We start from the raw sequence: 19161 nt of genomic DNA on the forward strand, positions 1-19161 counted from the left end.
CATAAGTTGCAGGCGGAGTGGCCAACAAGTTGAGCAGATTTTGCAATTAGCATAAGTAGCAAGTAATCCGGAAACTGGAGTAAATGTAACAGGCAGCCATCCCCCTCCGCCCCCTAATGAATTGCAGGTTTCATGTTTTACGGCGCCCCTAAGCTCATTTATTAATTGCCAGCCGCAGAAGTACGAAAAAATTAACACAAAAAAAAAAGAGAGAGACCGACGGCTGCTTTAAAGATGAAAATTATTATTTATGGCGGAAAACCGGGTGGGTCTTGGACTACAGCTAACACAGATTTACTTTTCCTGGCTAATGCTGATGATGCGGCTTTTAATTTATTTGTGCGAGAACTGCGCAGGAAAAAGCATATCATAAAAAATGCGGCAATAGGAGAGAAAAAACGAGCGAGTCCCAAAAAAAAAAAACGAGAAGAAAAAAAATTAAGGAGAAAATGGCAAGGAAAAGCCGCCTGGGTGCGGTTTATTGATTTTTCCGTTTGCTGATGAGCTGGAACTTTTGGATTTGTTGGAGCAACGCAGGCAGAATTTGTTGCCGAGGACGACGCTTCCACGAATGATGATAATGATGATGACGATGGTATGGCCCCCATCCATATAACCCTGATGTTGCGGTGTCCAAGGAGTACGCTTCGCTGCGTTTTGCCGCGTTGGCAAATTTTTGTAACTCGAACAGAGGGAAAAAATATATATATCTGTGTCACTTGAACACGAAAAAATCATTAAAGCTGCCGCTGCCGTCGGTTTGCAGAAAAAATGCTCGTAAATAAATCTCTGCCAGCTGATAAAATGCCGGAAAAAAACACACACAAGAAGCATACCCAAATTGCCTTGTGTCCGGATCCGGATTCGAATCCGTTAAAGGTAAAAATGATAACGAAACCGGAAGGGAAGCTAGCTTCGGGAAGTCGAAGTGTGTATACACTTGAAGTTAGCTAGATCATGGGCTTGAATGTGCAATCGATCATAAATAAATCAAAAAAGTATTATCTAAATTTGGAAAACTAGGCTTTAATATTTTAAAATTAAACATTATATAAATTTGAACGGACGGGCTGAATCAAGCGACTGCTGCCTTAAGAACGATCGGATGATAAATAAACAAAATTTTTGTAGTTCTTCCAGTTGTATCTAATTTGACAAAAAGCCATTTAATATTATTTTATAATATCGTTTTTAATTTGATTAAAATCGGACGACTATATCATATATAGCTCCCATACAAAACATCTTTACCTCTCTATGTATCTCTGGAAACTCTCTGCCTTTCTCTTGAGATAACTCTTTCTTTCTACCTCCCACTTTGCCTACTCTCTCCTACTCTCTCGCGCTCTCGCTCTCACATTCTCTGCTCTCCCTACTCGGGAACTATAAATAGAGGCACTGCCTTCGCGCCCGCCTCAGTCTATCTTCTGCCTCCGCAGTGTTCACATCTGGACTGATAGTGATAGTGATAGTGATCGTGATGGCCCTTCGACCCCAAAAATGTTAACTGGCATCTAAATAACCAGGATATAACACAAAGTCTGGTAATTGTTAATAATCCCATATTTTGTTATTCTTATAAAAGCAAACACACAGAAAAACAAGATTAATATATATTTAGCTTATTTATGATCGATTTTATATTTGAACCCATGATCCTAGGAGATCAAGAATACATATGATCGGAAATGATTTCTTTACTGCGTTGCAAGCTTCTGACTATAATTATAATACCCTGCAAAGGCTTAAAAAAACATCAAGAATTAAGCAAAAGTCGTTTTCTTGAGCTTGATAAATGTGAAACATTTTCAGGATTGTTTTTTTTTACACGTTGCAATGCAGCTGCCAATTAAGTGCCAAATTATGCCAGCTTACGCTTTCATCTGCCCTTTATCCTTTCTTTTTAGGCGTGGCATTGCACAAAAGACAGTGCAACAGTGGCGGTGCAACAAAGGGTTGCTCTCGTCCCTTGTTGTTGAAGAGTTTTGCAGATACAAGGGACTTGAGATCCAAGGGGAAGTGGCAAGTGAAAAGGCTAAACAACAATAAGAATCACCAGAATTGTTGTTAGCAGCACAGCACAAGGCCACGACACAATTTTTCCTTTGTGTGTGGTTGTGTGTGTGTGTGTGAGTGAAAGTTGTGAAAACTCTTGAGAGGCATTCAAAGGCAAAAAACATGGCGCTATTTGGCCAAAAACTTTTTCAATTTGCTGTAGAGGAAAAAAGGGGAGATGGGGGATTATTTTGCTGTTGCTCATTTGTTGCATTTAAAAAGCAATTATTTGCAATAAAAAGCTTAATAAGAAATGAAAATGCACTGCAAATAATTACTAGAGTATTTTGTTCGTACAAAAAACATAAAGAAGGGAATTAGAAATTCACTATTTAATTGTAAAAAGTTTTTTTATATTAATACTCTTCTAGCTTTAATTTTAAAAGGTTTAAACTGTTTGTTAAAGCATTAAAGCAGCTTAATTAATATGCTAACTTCATTAATTGCTAATTTATACAATTTAATATGAAAAGGGAACTTGTTTTTGATTATACTCTGTCTCTGTAAGCGTGTTTCTCTATTTCCTGGAAAACCCTTTCCCTAATGTCTATGGGATTATGTGCTTTGTGCCCCCATCTAAATGTAAATGGGCAATTGGAAAATAATAAGTGTAGCGGGGGAGGATAGAAAATGATATCCTTGGCTGACTGTAAACTTGTCCATCTCTACATATTTACGAAAAGTTGTTGCCAAAGGAAGTGAGGGAAAAGTTAGGAGAAAAACAAAAGCGTAACGAGACGAATTTTCAATTTCGTTGTATAAATAAAGCCGTAAGTTATCTACCAGCTGGAAAATTGAGTTTTCCCCGAGTTTAGATCTCTTTTCTCTCGCTCTTCGGAGAGTCGGCTTTACATTTTCTCCTTACATTCCCCGCTGGGGCCAAAGTTGCAAGTGCATGTAAATAAATTAGGATTCTCCCCAGAAAGGGATTCCTTGGAGCAATTATTGAGCAATGCCAATGGTAGAAAAACAATGCCGAGAACACAACGGAACGGCTGGGGCCATCAATTTTCCCAGGATTGCGGTTTCACCTCCTCGTTGGCTCTCCTCTGCTTTCCCTTTAGACAGACAAACTTTGGCCATTTCCTGCAGAAATAGCCATGCAAATGTTTAGCAGGCCACTTGGATACGGAAAATGTAGCATTCACAATGCGAAATTTTGTGTTACCCAAAGGAGAGGGAACGGGGGAGAGTGGGAGAGAAACAGGGTCAACGGAAAATGTTAGTGTACAAAACTCGGGCAAAGTGAAAACCTCCCCCCCCCCAAAAAAAAAACATAGAAAATAGAACTTGGCCTGGGCTGGGATTTTTCCAAAATGTTTGGCCAGCAACTCGGTCAACTCGAGTCACGCACTTTGCGAACATTGTCAAATCGACAATTTACTCGTTAGCAAAACTTTTTCCCCGAGATACCAAGTCCTAGTCCAAGTCCTAGGCGAGTTGGAGTAACTTTTTGCCCAAAAAGCAGCTCCTCAAATTGAAAGCTTCTTGTATTTAGTTTCGAAATTTATTTACAAAACGAAAGCCGTACAGGATTTGGGCGGGATTTGTTGAGGGAGCACGGATTGCATGTGAATGTGGGCTGCTGCTGATTCTGTTTTATGATGACAATACACTCGAAATGAAATTTCAGGCATTAATTATGCTTACCAAGATGCGGAGGAAGTTTTCTCCCATTCCTCCCATTCTTTCGGTATTTTCTTCCCCATGGCCATGACAAGTTCTTGTAATGTTTGGTGGAAAAGTCGAAAAGAAATGCATTGCACTCGGCCCTTGTTGTTTATGCATGAAACGTGCCTTGCAACCATTTGCAACTCCCAGTCTTTGTGTTCTTCTTGTAAGGAAAATGAGAAGGAACTGGTGCTCTTATTTTCCCTTGCTTTTCTCCCAGTTGACTGACACAATTTTCGCTCATTATGGCATCTTGCGAAGGTTGCTCGTCGCTCCCTTTGTCTTATATTTTCTCATTTTTTTGCTGGGAAAACTTGATAGTATATAATTCCCTCGCCCCGCCCTCTGCTACATTTTTGAACTTGTGCAGGAATAAGTTTCTTAAACGCTTTATTGAAACAATTTCCGTTTTATGGAAATTTTTTTGCAGAAAATATTTCATTTTCGCTGTCATATATCAAAATGGTGTCAAGCATACGCCATGTTGGCCAGCCAAAAGAAGCTGCAGAAGGAGCAGGAGCAGCATCTGCCAGTAAATGCAAATTTAATGCGGCATGCAGTGGGGAAAAGCATATCCCATTCCATTTTCCCCCATTTGGATCCTGGCAGCAGGTGGCCACGTTGAAATGACATCATTTAAATTCATGCATGACCCACATTGCACCTCAGTTTGGGCGCTGTAACATCTGCTTTCTGGCTTTCTGGCTGCTGCATTGCCACCCACTTCTTAGCAGCCGCCTCGTGTTTTATTAACAAAGCAATTTATTGCATAAATTCACATTGCACTCGGTCGGTTGGCCACAGTTGCCGCAGTTGCTGCTCCTCCGCCTCCTATCGATCCTGTGGGCTACCCGGATGCTGTCCCCTGTCCATGTCCCCTTTGGGCACCAAAAAAAAGGAAAACTTTGGCTCGTAAACGTTTAAACGAGGCCGTGGTCGTGAGAATCATAAACATGCAAGGCTGTTGAAATTGCAGTTCATTTTCGTTCCTAGTAACCAGAATAGTTTTTAAGTACTTTGTTGGAACAAGAAGATGGGTATTCTTAGAGGAAGTGCTTTAAGAAAATTTATAAAATTAAGACAACCCTTTTTAAAAATGAAGTGAAATGGAAGTTTCATTAAAAATATACTTGTAGTCCTGCCTTTAACAACTTTAATACTCTCCCGGAGTAATAATAAAATGAAACTGTGCGTGGCTTATGTGCAACACTGCATTAAGTACTTGCAGCTGGCAGGGTTAAGAGCCTTGAAACTGTGCCGAAAAGCATGCAACAAATGCGGCGGACTCTGCTCTGCTCTCCCTGTGCCAAGTCATGCGAAAAGCTTGCCACTCGCCACTTTCTACTTCTACTTAGTGCCATGCCCCATTTCGCTGACTGCTAATTGCTGCATAAATCAAGCGGCAAAACGACGAGCAAGTCGGGCAGAGCAAGAGAAAGAGGAAAGCATGAGAGCGCTTTAAATAAACTCGGCCAGAACGAAAGTGTTGCAGGCGGCGGGACAAACACTCCTTCTGTGTGTTGTTTTTTATTTTTGCAGCACCACCTCCCACTCACCATGCAACCCCCGTCGAGTTCAACCAACAAAAACCCCACCCAGAGCCTCGCTGGAGGGAAATTTATGAGTGCTTTTGGTCAAGCGTTTGCCTGCCAACTGTCCAGCACAGGATGATATATGCTGCGGTGTGTGAGGTTTTGAGACGGCAACGCTGCGTATACGCAATACGCAAATATTTTAATTAAATTTCAAACGTATACGGTACGATTCGATTTGAAATGAAAGCAAATACTAAAGGGAGCACAGCTTCGAAAATACAAAATTTGCGGGAATGTTGTTTGCGTGAGGGTCCTTTGGTAGGATCTTGGCTATATTCGTTTATAAGTTATGATGAAAAACCGGGAAACTGTACCCAAAGAAAATCAATTGATTTTTCGGAGTAAATATAAAGAATTTTATGGATATAAGAGGTATCCTTACAGTCTGCTCCTGATCCATTTACTTTTCCTGTGCTTTATTTTTAATTCTCGTATTTGTTGAACAAAAGCAGGCAGCCCCCGGCTTGTGTGCTTTCAATTTTCATTTATAAATGCTGTGGAGGCGCCTGTGTGGTTAATCCACAGTCATGGAAATGGAAACGAATGCTCAAAATATCCACTGGGAAATTAAATTTAAAGTCGAACAAAAGCACAAAATGTAATTCCCTGTCATTGAAAAGTTAATTGTTTCCCCGCCGAGGCGGCAAATCACTCAATTTGAGCTCGTTGCCATTACTCACGCTCGTTGTCGGCCTTGTCTATATAATGTAATATATGTTTTCTGGGCGTTACGTCCAGGGGTTGGGGGTCAACAAGTGTCCTGGCCCGTCTGGCTGAATGCCAAGTCTTCGGGGCACGGCTTTATAGGGCATTTCATAACGCGTGAAGAAATTCAATTAAGTTCGTGCCGGCTTCTATTTTGGCCACTGTTTTTATGGCCCGAACAAGCGGCGAACGAAATTAAAGTCAATAAACAAGAGCTGCCGTCTGCGGCCGGGAATTGTCTCTGTCATTCTGTTGGCCCACGGCTGTCTCTGGTCTCTGGTCTCCGGCCAATTGGTTCTGGTCACAGTTGTTGTGGCATAGTGTCCCTTTTCCCGCCGCCCCTATTCTCTCTCTCTCCCCTGTGTGCGGTTTCTGTACTCATTTTGGTGCGAATAAACCGCAAAAACCCGTCATAGTCCTCACTCAGTCAGACAATGGGCCACATAAAGTGGAGGACAAGGCCCAAGGGTTGCTGTCGATGTCGAATGTTTCTGTGAATGCGGCGGATCCCTCGCAGCACCACCTCAAATGTGAATGTAGAGCAACTCAAGGACACGGACTCTGCATAATTTTCAATGGAAAATAGCTGCCATTTGTTGCGCACAAAAGCGCGCTTTATTATGCAGAAATGTCTTTTATTTGGCAATGAAGAGGGAGTACGGAGAAAATGCTTGGCAAATTAGAGAAAATTATATTACTTCTTAATTGTTCTATTTGCTGAAATCCACTTTTTATGAAAGTAGTTACTTTTAATCTTACTTTAAAAGTATCCTTTTTAATGTTACTAATCTGTTTATAACATGCTTAATCTGTTTGCAGATACACGAGGATCTAGAGAAAGATCCAGACTATTCTGGCTCCGGCTTTGGACCCGATGACGAGGACGCCGAACCCGACCAGCACTCGCACACTTCGCACAACACGCGCATCTCGCAGAACATTGGCGGCGGCATAAACAGTAAGCATAACTCGAACGACAACTTCGGCAAGAACAGCAAGAACAGCAACAGCGACCTCATCTCGAGTAGATTCAACAATAATAATAATCACAATCAGATCGACAACAGCCAGAATATCAATCTCAATCAAAATAATAATAATAATCATCAAACGAATAGTGGCACAATCATTGGTAGTAGCACCACAGCGAATAATAATAACCACAATATCAACATCAACGGCCAGAGCGGCATCATCAGTGGTAGTGAGAACGGTGGTCATAGCACCGGCATTAATTCAATCGGTAAAGATCAAGCTAGTCATGTAAATGCAACAACAACAATGACACTAGTTGGTGTTATTCCCACTTCTACTTCAACCTTCAACAATACACAAATTCCAACAATTATAATCCCAACAACAAAAACAGATACAGATACAAGTACAGAACCAGCTTTAGCCAGAGGTCTAGATAGATTATCAGTTACAGTCACCACCACCCGATCGAGTTTAGTTAGTCTTTATAGTAGTAATAATAGCGACCATCCATCCAATTCATACACAACAACACCAACAACAAACGCATCTCTATATCCTCCAGCAGCTCATTTACCAACACAAACCTCATCCACGACCTCAGCAACAACAACATCAACAACTACGACAACAACCACCACAAAAACCCCGCCGACATCCTCTACAACAACAACAACCGCAGCCAGTTCAACAACATCCACAACACCAACGCCTCCCCCAGTCAGCAGAGCGCCGAATACCACAACTCCAGCCACATCAACGGATCAAGCGATATTCCCTGCTTTCGATAAGGACCTCGATTTGGCAGCTGGTAGCGGTGATAAAAATTATGATGACGACGACGATGATGATATTTTCGATCATGCCATTGATGAGGATATCGAGAAGGAGGTTGATATCGATATCGATCCCCCAATATCGAAAACGCCAGTGCTTAGCGGTAACGCTCACGATGATGATGATGACAATGACAATGACAATGATGATGATGATGAAGATGGCACCATCGATGTGGATGGCGGCAACGAGGAGGATGAGAATGTGAATGTGAATGGCGGTGGTACTGGCAGGACCAGTACTGGTGGCAACGATGGAGATATCCTTACAGAGCGCGGACGTCAGTGGTTTTTATTTTTAAACTTATACTTTCTTACTTGTTACACTTTGATTTCTTCCTCCTTTCAGTTTATATGTTTGTGTAGTTTTGTGTTTTATTGTTGCCTTTGCTTACCATCTCATTTATTTAAATCTTTGTGTTGTCCATATTGCACATGATTACATTATTGTTTGCTTTGCAAAAAAGAAATTGCTTTTGAAGCTCTGCAATTTGTGGTATTTATATAATTTTTATAGCTTGTAATTTTTTGCTATGGTTTTATGGTTTCTTTTTTTTTTGTTTTTGTTGCACAGAATAAAAGTAAAGTCAATCAATTAAATATTTAATATTTCCAAGCTTTTATTCTGTGCACTAGCATTGCATATTTTTAAGTAGTCTGGGTTTATTTTCATGTATATTTGCTTTGCTTTCTTTGTGTAGTTGGTCCCTATGCACTTTAAGTACTTTAAATTACAAATATTTGTTGGTCCAATTAAGTTTTCCCTTTGGTATGTGTACATATATAATTTACTTTATTTGTCGCGCTCTGAAAACTCTACGGTCAACGCTGCGGGTGTCCTATATCTCGCTCTCTCTCGGTCTCTGTTTCTGTCTCTGTCCGTTCTCCGTCCCTGGCTACACACTGACCCAAAGGACATAACAATTTTATCATTATTTAAACCACTCACACACCCACACAATTCATTCATACGAGTTCATTAAATCATTTGCCTTGCTCCCTCTGTTCTGGGCATTCATTCGATTGGGAAAAACTCCCGCAGAGCGAACACAATTTCACTTCGACCCCCAACTCCATACTCATTGTTTTTAGTGTTTAGTTTTTAGTGTTAACCTTAAGCTAGCGCTAGACTAAGCCAAGTAATTTAAGGATATTGTTTAAAAGCTTTTATCGTGACAAACGGCAGGCAGGCAAACAAAGGGACAGGCCCAAGACAAAGACAAAGCCAAACAATCGATTAAGCTGCAGCACGGAAAACACTCCATCAAAGAGGGGCCTATAGGGAGGGAGGTGTCCCAGGACATTCTGCAATTCTTGCCCTAGGCATAAAGTTCCATTAACACTGTCCGCGATCCCAACCAGAGCTCCGCCTCCTGCAGTTTTCAAAGGAAGCGAATGAAAATCGCACTAAGCCGCGCTGTGATTTTCTGCTTTGTGTTAGGGGGGAGAAAAACATTTGGCGTGCTTCGCAGGCACTTCAAATGAAAAATCACCGAGTCCTGGCAATGGCAAGGCTCCAATGTCTGCAGCCCATTCCTCGTCGATGCTGTCCCTTTTTGGGTGGGCGAACTCCTGCTCGTAACTGTAGCCGCTTACTTGACTTGGGACACAACACTGTGAGAAAACAGAGAATAAACAAGGAGACTGAATCAGGAGAATAACATATATAAAGGTACAATTAAGTTGAAACACCTTTGAAACTATCACTAGTCTCAAGATACATATTTAGATGAAGGGAAATACATAGACGTATATATTAAACAAGCTACGCAATCTGAAATTCTCTGCTTTATATATATAAAGGTACAATTAGGTTGAAACACCTTTGAAACTATCACTAGTCTTAAGATACATATTTAGATCAAAGGAAATGCATAGACGTATATATTAAACAAGCTACGCATTCAGAGATTCTCTGCTTTTCAAACTAATTTTCAGTGTGCAAACAGATCCTTCAGCATCACTACTATTGATAGACCAAACCGAACCGAACCACAGTGCCACTGTCAGAATCCAAAAACATGGCCTAATGGCCGTCGCAGGTTTGGTCTCCATTCTATGGTTTTATGGCTTTGATGTTTGCTTTGCCATTGCCATGGCCACAAACACATACAGGCACCATCAACATGGTCAGCATTGGAGGAGCACTGGCCATAATTCTGTCATAATTGTGCGCAGCTGACCACACAAAATAGCTACCAGGGGGTAGAACTAGGATCAAAATACCTCCCCCAATACCCAAAACCCAAAACCCGGTAGCAAAGTGCATTTTGCTTTCAAATCCAGAACAGACACGACACATGAAGGCATCACCTTTATTGGTTCGTGGCAAATACCGAGCAGAACAGGGACAAGACAATCAGTCTGATGGCAAAGACAGTCCCAGTTTAGCAATCTAAAATCTTGCAGCCAGCTAAGAAATCCATTTGCTCTTCTTCCGATTCGAAATAGCATTGAAAAGTAAATATTTGTATAGAAAACGGAGGATTTGATTTTCCACGAGTTGGCAAAGCGCATATAAAATCAATTTCGAGGGGTTTATACGCGAGGGCCAATTCAAGGAGCTCTCGTGGGCATTACCTAATTAATATGCCGCCCCTCGAGGCACACGCACACAGCCATGTGTGTACCAGTGTGTGTGTGTGTGCGAAGGACGAGGGCTAAACAAGCAATTTGTTTGTCTTAAGCTGTGCGTGGGAGTGTGGGATCTCTGGAATGGGATCCTGCAGCTTAGTGTTGAACATGAAGGGAGAGTCAAACAAAAGCTCAGCAAAGAACAGGACCCGCACACACACATATGTGTGTATGAGTTCAGGAATAAAGCCAAATACAGGGGGGAAGGGGGCTCTTTTCAATTAAATAAAACTTAAACTCTCTACCCGTTTGACAGGCAATTGGCATTAAATTTTGCGCTTTTTTCCCGCTGCTTGCCACTCGCCTGTCAGATTCAGCGAACAAAAATAATTGCAATAAGAGGAAAAAGGCCAATTCTGGAGCATTTCCACAGCTTAAGTCAAAGCAATCGTAATTCTTTTGTGAATTTGTCACAATTTCCATTTGTAGCTTGGAAACTTTGTTCCAATTCGAAGAAAAGTTTTTCGAAAATGCTATCTTGTTAGCGTGAAATAAGCTGTCAGTTTTAGGAAGCGGCAGTTGAAGTTATAGTTTAAATAATATATGTATTTTAGCAGGACATTAACCTATCCATCGAATAATTCCTTGGGTTAACCTCTAGCTACTTGGTTAAGTTATCCTTAGGCTTAAGTTTTCCTCCCCCTCCCCCGTTTGTAGCTTATATACAGCAACTCGACTAACATTAAGCCTTGTAAATACTGCATAACAGCTCATTAACACACGCACACACATACTCACCCATATACACCCACACACCCACCTACTCAGTAAAACCAATATTGACACTCGAATCAATTTAATTGAATACCCACAAAACACACAATACGAAAACAACAACAACAACAACATCTCTCTCTCTCTCTGTCTCACTCTCTGTGTTTTGTTTGATTTTGCTTGCACGTCATGGGCATAAATAAAACCGGACTTCCGTCCATCGTCCATCTCATTCTCACTGTTGTCTTGTCTTTCTCTTTTATTTCTCCACTCTCTCGCTCTCGCTCTCGCTCTCGCTCTGGGAAAGCAGCGGGCGGAGGTGATAGCAACGTGCACGGGTTGGACCCCACTACGAACGTGAACAGCCAGCCCTCTGACACAAAGAACAACGATCACAGGATCAACGGCAACGAGGTGGTCATCATGAGCGAGGACGATCGCACGTCGAGCTTTTTCTCGCAGCCGGGCATCCTGGCTGGTAAGTATCCTTGAATATATATCCTATCCTAGAATATATATATCTATAGGTTGGATCTGGTGAGATAAGCATAACTTTTGGGTTTATAATTTGCTTAATATATAAATTAGTATTTAAAACATAAAAGGTTATCAAACTATACTTATTTTGTATGCCTTAAAAGTTTACGTTATGGATCCTCAAGGATTTTTCTCAAGTTTATTAGAAATCTTAATCAAGACATCATTTTTCTTATGAATGTTACCGGTTGATTCTTTAAGTTTAACCTAATTAAATATATTCTACATAATACATACAAATGCCAAATAATCAGTAAACTTTTACAACAATAACATAAAGATCTCAATTAAGTTGAAGGGCAAACTGCGTATGAGGGATTTTTAGGGACAAGGATTAGATGTAAAGAAACATCGATGGGAACATCTATGTTTTGATTTGATTAAATGTTTAGAAACAAAGTGTGTTTCAACACTGAATAAATAAAATGAAACACAGAAACGTAAATATTTTTGTGAATTTATTTGGTTTATTTTTCTACCCTTGCTAGGTATTATAATTTCAGTCAGAAGTTTGTAACGGTGTGAAGAAATCATTCCGACATCTCATACAGAAAATAAAAATGGACCAATTTTCTTTAAATTTTAAAAGGGGTACATCGTTTAAATTGTCAAACATTGATACAAATTTTAATTTTTAAAATTTTAACACCCAATATGTAGATTTGCCTATAAAAATAAGCACCGAATTGAAAGTAATGCATTTTTGATTTAGTTAGGCAGTTTTTATACTTTGATTAGAACAACAATATATATATAACAACAAGTTTTTTAAACTTTGATTTGACGACCAAAAATTTAATGTAAAAATATTTATAAGTATCGAATAACGAAGACTAGTTTCGATCGATTTCCGTTTCGATATAATAATTTAATTGCTAAACTTGATCTTGTACTAGAACTACTTAACTTTTTAAATTTATAACGTATACTTAATTTAAGAGTTTTCACGTTAGGTATACGTCATGTATGCTGAAGGTCTCTTAAGTCGAAGACTATTTTTACACCCATGCAGGGTATTTTAATTTCAGTCGAAAACTAGTAACGATATCAAGGAGTCGTTTCCGACCCTATAAATCATATATATTCTTGATCAGCATCCATTCCATCTAGACATTGAAAAAATTTAAAATTTTTAAATTTTTAAATTGAATATGTAGATTTATAAATCGCAAAAAACTTACACAGAAAAGACTTCCGAATTTAAATTGATGATTTTATTAGTTTTGATTATTGCAAAATATTGTTATATAAAAATATCGATTTAAAGAATGCTATTATTTTATATAAACATCATTGTTTTTTTTTTATAAAAATAGAAAACATCTATGAAAACATCTCTACCTCTAACTAAGATCCACCCTTAAGATCCAATAATATACCCAAAGTTGTAGAACATTTAAATAATATTTTATTCCCCTCTAAACAGCTGTCATTGGCGGTGCCGTTGTTGGCCTGCTCTGCGCCATACTCGTGGTGATGTTCATTGTGTACCGCATGAGGAAAAAGGACGAAGGATCCTATGCGCTGGACGAACCCAAGCGCTCGCCGGCCAACAATTCATATGCGAAAAACGCGAACAATCGCGAGTTTTACGCCTGAGATAATGGCACGGCGCGCAGGTATTAAGTTGGCCACACGGCCAGGAGCGGGACCGAACTGCAAGGAGGACGAGGGCAAAAGGACGACTGGATGAGGGCGGAGCAGCAGAGACGCGAGTGGAGGTAGAAGAGCGACGGGTTTGGTTTGGGCTCAACTGAATACACTGTGCGGAGTGGCAGTGCGACAACATCAGCAGAACCACTGAAACAAGGATATTTAATTGTCCGCAGCAGCAGCAGCAGGAGCAGCAAAACTAACACACAAAAAACATAAACAATTGAAAATTGCGAAACATTTTCAAATCACACAATTTTTCGTGAGGGGTAAACAAAAAAAAAAACATAAAAAACACAAGAAATCAGCGAAATAATAACAAAGAAAAAAGAAAACAAAAAAAATTTAAAAACTTACCTGTAAGTTAATGCAAAATACACACACACTGACGGACAGGCGACTCTCTCTCTCTCTCTCTGCGTGTGTGTGTGTGTATGACTTTTCTAATTAAGTAAGTTTTAAGCGAGAAAAACAAAACGGAAATATCAAATATAAATTGCAAGTAAATCATGCGAAATTTAATATATATATATAAATAATATATTATATATAAATAGTGAAACCAATATAAGGGCGGGCAAAATTAAGCGAATTAATTATGAATTACGAGTATGTAGAGCAAACGCGGAAGGAGAGGAGAGGCAAGAGCCGGAGCCGGAGCCGGAGCAGGAGCAGAAAATTGAATAATAATAATAATAACTATAATAATAATTAATACACACACGCGCATCCGACTACATAGATGTAAAGGGCCACTTTCGTGCATATTTGAATATAAATGTATGGATTATATATGTTAGCTGAATAACGAAACGAAAGCGAATTGGATACATCACGATTATCTCTCAACCCTCGATAATAATAGACCCCTCTTCGAGCCACACACACACCGCACACCACACACACACACTTAACACACTCTTTATTTCAACTCAGCCGTGTTTTGTCACCATTAATGAACTAATAAAACAAGTCCAATGAGAATAATTATTATAATTATGAATTGTGCGGCACATGAAACAAACGAAAATCGATGCATAAATGTTTTTAAGTTATACATAAGCAAAAACTATGTAATTATTAGTGTAATTCCTAAAACAAACAAACAAACAAAAAAGAAAAGAAAAAAGCGAAAAATACTGAATCAAGCAAGAACAGATTACAAAACACTCTGAACTCTGAACTCGGAACCTTCCTGGCAACTATATACGACAAAAAGAAAGAAACCGAATTGAAATGAAGATAACAATTTCTACTTTTTTCTACAACAACATAAAAAAAAACACCAAAACCACAATGAATATTTATTGAAAATTGGTAAAATCAAACTACGAGCAGGAAATGATAATGAAGAGGAATCGTTATGAATGCAATTGTACATTAATTTTTTGGGTTTCCCATTGGGTTTTCGAGTTATTCGAGACTTCATTCGCTTGACTCAACTGCTTCTTCCATGGCTAAGAATCAAAATCGGATTAACGCATTGATTATTGTGCATTTATTTAGTTTTTACGTTCGCTGTCTCACTGACAATTGTTTAGTTTTGCAAGCAAAATACAAAATACAAAACGCGAAGTACGAACGCCGCAAATCATAACAAAACTACATGCAATAGTGAAAATTAATTGTTAAGTTTACCGCAAAATCCATTAAAGAAATTACAAAACGCCAGCCAGCAGTCCAGCAACAAATGTTATAATCACAGCCACACACCACCACTCACACCCTCTCACACACACACACACTCAACAGCCAGGACCCACAACCAACAAATTAGATGCAATACTTGTTTAATTGTTAGTCAACCGATATTACAATATATTCTCTCCAACTCTCATGCCATATTTTCATTGCGAAAGAATGATGAAAAAGAAAAACCACAAAAAAAATGGAAACGAATACGAAAACTAATATATAACATTTAAGTATATAATTAGCGACATAAATCAATTGTGTGTGTAACTGTGTATAATGCATAAATAATGAAATCAAACTACTTTGACAGCATAGAGCGCATAACAAAGGGAAATTCGAACATCATCGCGACACACAAAACAAAAGAACTCACAATTTTCCCAGCTCCCCCTTCCGGAAAACCAAACTAAAAACTCACACCAAAACAATCTGAACACAGGATGCAAACATGCAGCAGTAACATGAACTAAAACACTTTTCCAAAACACACAAAACACAACTTTTTCTACACTGTAAAAAACGCAACCGCAACCGTAACCCTTCTTTTTGATAATGTACTAGAGTGTACTATGTTTGTGTCCTATACTCTCGACCCATAGTACGTTTTGTCAGATTTTACATCAAGTTTTTTTGCTACTTTGTAAGCGTTTAGTTTGTTAGTTTTTTTAAAAATGCGCTGAATGTACTGAGAAATTGGTTTTGATTTGCTAAATAAAACTGGTATATAAAACTAATTTAAACAAAACAATCTACTCTTTATTTCCACATGACTTCCTGCTGGTTTTTTGCCTTACAGATTGGCCTTCATCAGGGGCTTGAGGTAGGTCTCGAAGGACTTTTGGACAGGCTTCTGGTTCATGGTGCTGCGCTTAGCCGAATCAAATAGTCGCGGATACACGTTGCCATCGTAGCTGCCCAGGACGGAGTTGAGGACGCGGTCATGGAAGTCGAAGCCATCGCATATGGCCACCGCATTGGGGCGGAACTTCTCCAGCGAGACTTCCAGACGCTTCTGCAGCGACCTCAGATCGGCATCACTTAGGTTGATGAACTATAGTTATAGATAATAATTTAATATTTGGATAAAGGATATTTAAAACCTGTCTTACTCTCAAAATATCATTCAGGTTGTTGAGCACAGTCTGGACCAGGTAGAGCTCTAGGACATTCTCCAAAACCTTGTTGAGTGAAGCTGAACGCTTCTGGGCCTTGGGACCTGTGATTTGCTCGAGGAATGTCTGGCAGACGAACTGACGGCCATGCAGCTGTTAAATAAGGTTAAAAATAATTGTAAATAATGTGTTTAATATCTCTATAAGTATGTTTACCTCCGCAGCACGAGTTAGCTCGATGCCTGTATTGTTGGCTGCCACACCCTGAGACTGACCACTGGCCATGCGATCTGCTAGGTTCTCGAAGGCAATGCGGGTTTTTCTATATAAAAAGTAAGTTAGCTTCTGATTTAACAATCAATATCAACGTCATAACTCACTGTGCTGCCGTGTATTGCAGAGCCTTGATGATGCACTGCCACGAGTTGTCCCACTTGGGGAACTCCTTCAACTTCATGGAGCTGGCAAAGTAACTATAAGAAGCCGACACGGGCTTCTTCTCCACAAATGCAGCCCAGGCCTTGACCAGAGCACGTCCGATTTGCAGAAGAAGCACTGTGTTCTCTCCCTCGTACGTATAAGCCGCCACAGCGTTTCCATAGATATTGCTCATGTTGGCAGCTGTAAGATAACCATGACCTCCAGTGGAAAGACGCAGTCGCTCAATGCCAGCACAACCGTCCGTAGTACAAAGGACCTTCAAGGCGCAGGACAGAATGTGCATATCGGGCAGGCGATCGAACTTGCCACTGTTGGCCTCCTGCACTGTCTGGGCATACATCTCCCACATGTACTCCGCAGCCAAATGGTAAGCCATTCCAATGGCAATCTCGGGGAAAAGCTTCAGGCGCTGAGTGATATGATCAATGATCTGCGGCTCTGGTTGACTGTATGTATAAAGTTTTGTTTTTTAAAACGGGAACATGAACAAGTTGTTCTCTAATAAAACTCACTTGGCCTCAATGGGACTCTGTCTCCTAACGGCTGAGTATCGGGTGGCTATGGTGGCTGCCTCCAGCAGCAGCGAGGAGTTCAAGTTGACAATGAGACAACGCGTATAAACCATGGTCAAGTAGTTAACCCTTGAGGCCGGACTGGCCTTAAAGGTGCCATCACGCTCCACCTTGGCGAACTTCATCAGCATGTTGGTACGTGGAATGCGAACTTTGTTGAGGCCCAGAAAGCCCTGATTAACCGATACCATGCCCAGTTTCTTGCCAATCTCGCCGATGTCAATGCCAGGAAGGGGCATATGAGTCTCCGGATCCCTCAACGGGACAATGAACATCTGCACACCATGATGAACATCGGCGATATAAAGCTGGGCTACAACCATTGCATGATTGGCAGTGTGACCCACTAACAAGAGGATTAGAATCAATTGAGTTAGTAGTCAAATTATCCTTCGTATAAAACACTCACAGCCACCGGGCCACCATTTGTAGGCCTCCAAATTGGGAGTATTCAACACAAACTCATCCGTCTGGGGGTCAAAGTCTGCCCGGGTGGCGATGCCACGAACATTGGTTCCATGGGCCATTTCGGTTTGGGCATAGGTTCCAAGAATATTGCAGTTTTCTGCCGCTTTGCCCCACTTCTCCACTTGCTCGGCTGTGCCCTGGCCCTTGATCACATCCACAAACATGGTGATGTGCGTGGACACCGGATGATTGGCCGGGAAAAGTCCATGGCTCTGCACATTGAACAAAAATCCACTGCAAAGAATAAAGATAATATATTGGAAGGTCTAGACGCTAGAGAAAATAGGTTCTTACGGCCAGATATCATTGCCCCCGGGATTAAGTTGGTTCTGAAGAGCCTTCAGCTTGACTGCCGCCTCAGCCACTTTCTTTACACTGGAGTTGTAGACCTCCTCATGGGACATGTACTCGTGGTTGATCCCATAACCATCCTCCAGATCACTGAAGATGGCCTTTTCTGTTGGAAAACATATTTAACATGAAAATAAAGTTAATTTAGGAAAGCCAAAAGATCAGATCAGATCCCATCATCGATGGGAGTGATCATAGCTATGTCCAAAATTAATTAATTTTAATTCAGAAAACGTTAAATCTACATGCAAGTTTAAGTTAAAAAAAAATTAATTTTCTTCAATTGTTTACAGTTTTAAATAATAAATAAATAACCTTACAAAATTAAAAAAAAAAAAATTGTTACAATTTTCTTCTTCAGAAACATGTCTAAATCGACTCGGGTGTTGATGCTGATCAAGAATATATAAGTTATATATAACTCTTTAACCTACTTGCAAGTTTTTAACTAAAATGATAATACAATTTATTTAAGAATAAAATCGTTAATAAATTAAAACAATTTATAAGTGTTTGTAGCCATCTAGCAATCTATCTAAAGGTTTCCTTGTCTACGGTGTTATCACCTGAGGGTGTGGATGAACCCTTTGGACCTGATAAGAGTCCTATTCGCATTGCAATAGCTTGTTATCGTAAATACCTTTACTAGTGTCATTATCTTTTATTGTATAGGTATAGCCAACTCTAATAATTCTGCACAACAATGTATAATTATTTTCGTGGACTTTGCGGCCCGTGAAAGCAGTCTTTGGACTCCAAATCTCCGCTCATCAAAAAGAAGCTCCAAAGACCAAAACCGGTCCGAACCATTCATCACGTAGACCGGCATATCTGACGTTAAAGATAATCTAAGCTACTTACCGATCTGGCGTTTAGTGTTCAGCTTGTCCTGACCACCCTGCCACCAGGCTGCAAACTCCTCCACCTGGAACTCGGCGCCGGTGCGCTCCTTCTGTAGATCTGGATTCACAGTCTCCGGTATCAAGTTCTTGATGTGCGACATTGTATAGTGTTTGTTTGTGCAAAAATTGTTAATAAAATAATAACAAAATAATAAAAAGTGCCAGAGGGAAGATCCAACCAACAGCTGTGAGCTTGACGCGACCACTAAGCGAAAGTGTATCCCACGGCGAGAAGGTAAAGCTTT

General features: G+C 40.1%; 2 protein-coding genes across 12 annotated transcripts in view; one reads left to right on the forward strand and one right to left on the reverse strand.

Moving 5' to 3' along the window:
- The window catches only part of Sdc (Syndecan), a 112174-nt gene extending 96359 nt beyond the window's left edge, over positions 1-15815 (forward strand). For 3 of the 11 annotated variants that reach the window (XM_020959610.2, XM_086831594.1, XM_086831596.1), the window contains 3 exons: positions 6846-7269; positions 11496-11663; positions 13149-15815. In XM_020959610.2, coding sequence (XP_020815269.2) covers positions 6846-7269; positions 11496-11663; positions 13149-13321 — 765 coding nt within the window. In that variant the 3' untranslated portion in view covers positions 13322-15815. Of the gene's footprint in view, positions 1-6845; positions 7270-7566; positions 8119-11495; positions 11664-13148 lie in introns of all 11 variants that reach the window. The other 8 variants (XM_086831587.1, XM_086831589.1, XM_086831588.1 and 5 more) reach the window with 5 other exon arrangements.
- Acox57D-d (acyl-Coenzyme A oxidase at 57D distal) lies at positions 15805-19141 on the reverse strand. Its single transcript, XM_020959688.2, has 8 exons — positions 18876-19141; positions 17958-18120; positions 17605-17897; positions 17136-17541; positions 16563-17069; positions 16399-16504; positions 16180-16335; positions 15805-16121 (listed from the first exon to the last, which is right to left on the reverse strand). The coding sequence occupies exons 1-8, from the start codon at positions 19015-19017 to the stop codon at positions 15861-15863; spliced, it is 2034 nt and encodes a 677-aa protein (XP_020815347.2). The 5' UTR covers positions 19018-19141; the 3' UTR covers positions 15805-15860.
- Positions 19142-19161: the final 20 nt, after the last annotated feature.

This window comes from Drosophila serrata, unplaced genomic scaffold (genome assembly GCF_035046125.1).
Source record: "Drosophila serrata isolate PLE 108 unplaced genomic scaffold, ASM3504612v1 contig_240, whole genome shotgun sequence".
In the NCBI taxonomy this organism is placed as follows: Eukaryota; Metazoa; Arthropoda; class Insecta; order Diptera; family Drosophilidae; genus Drosophila; species Drosophila serrata.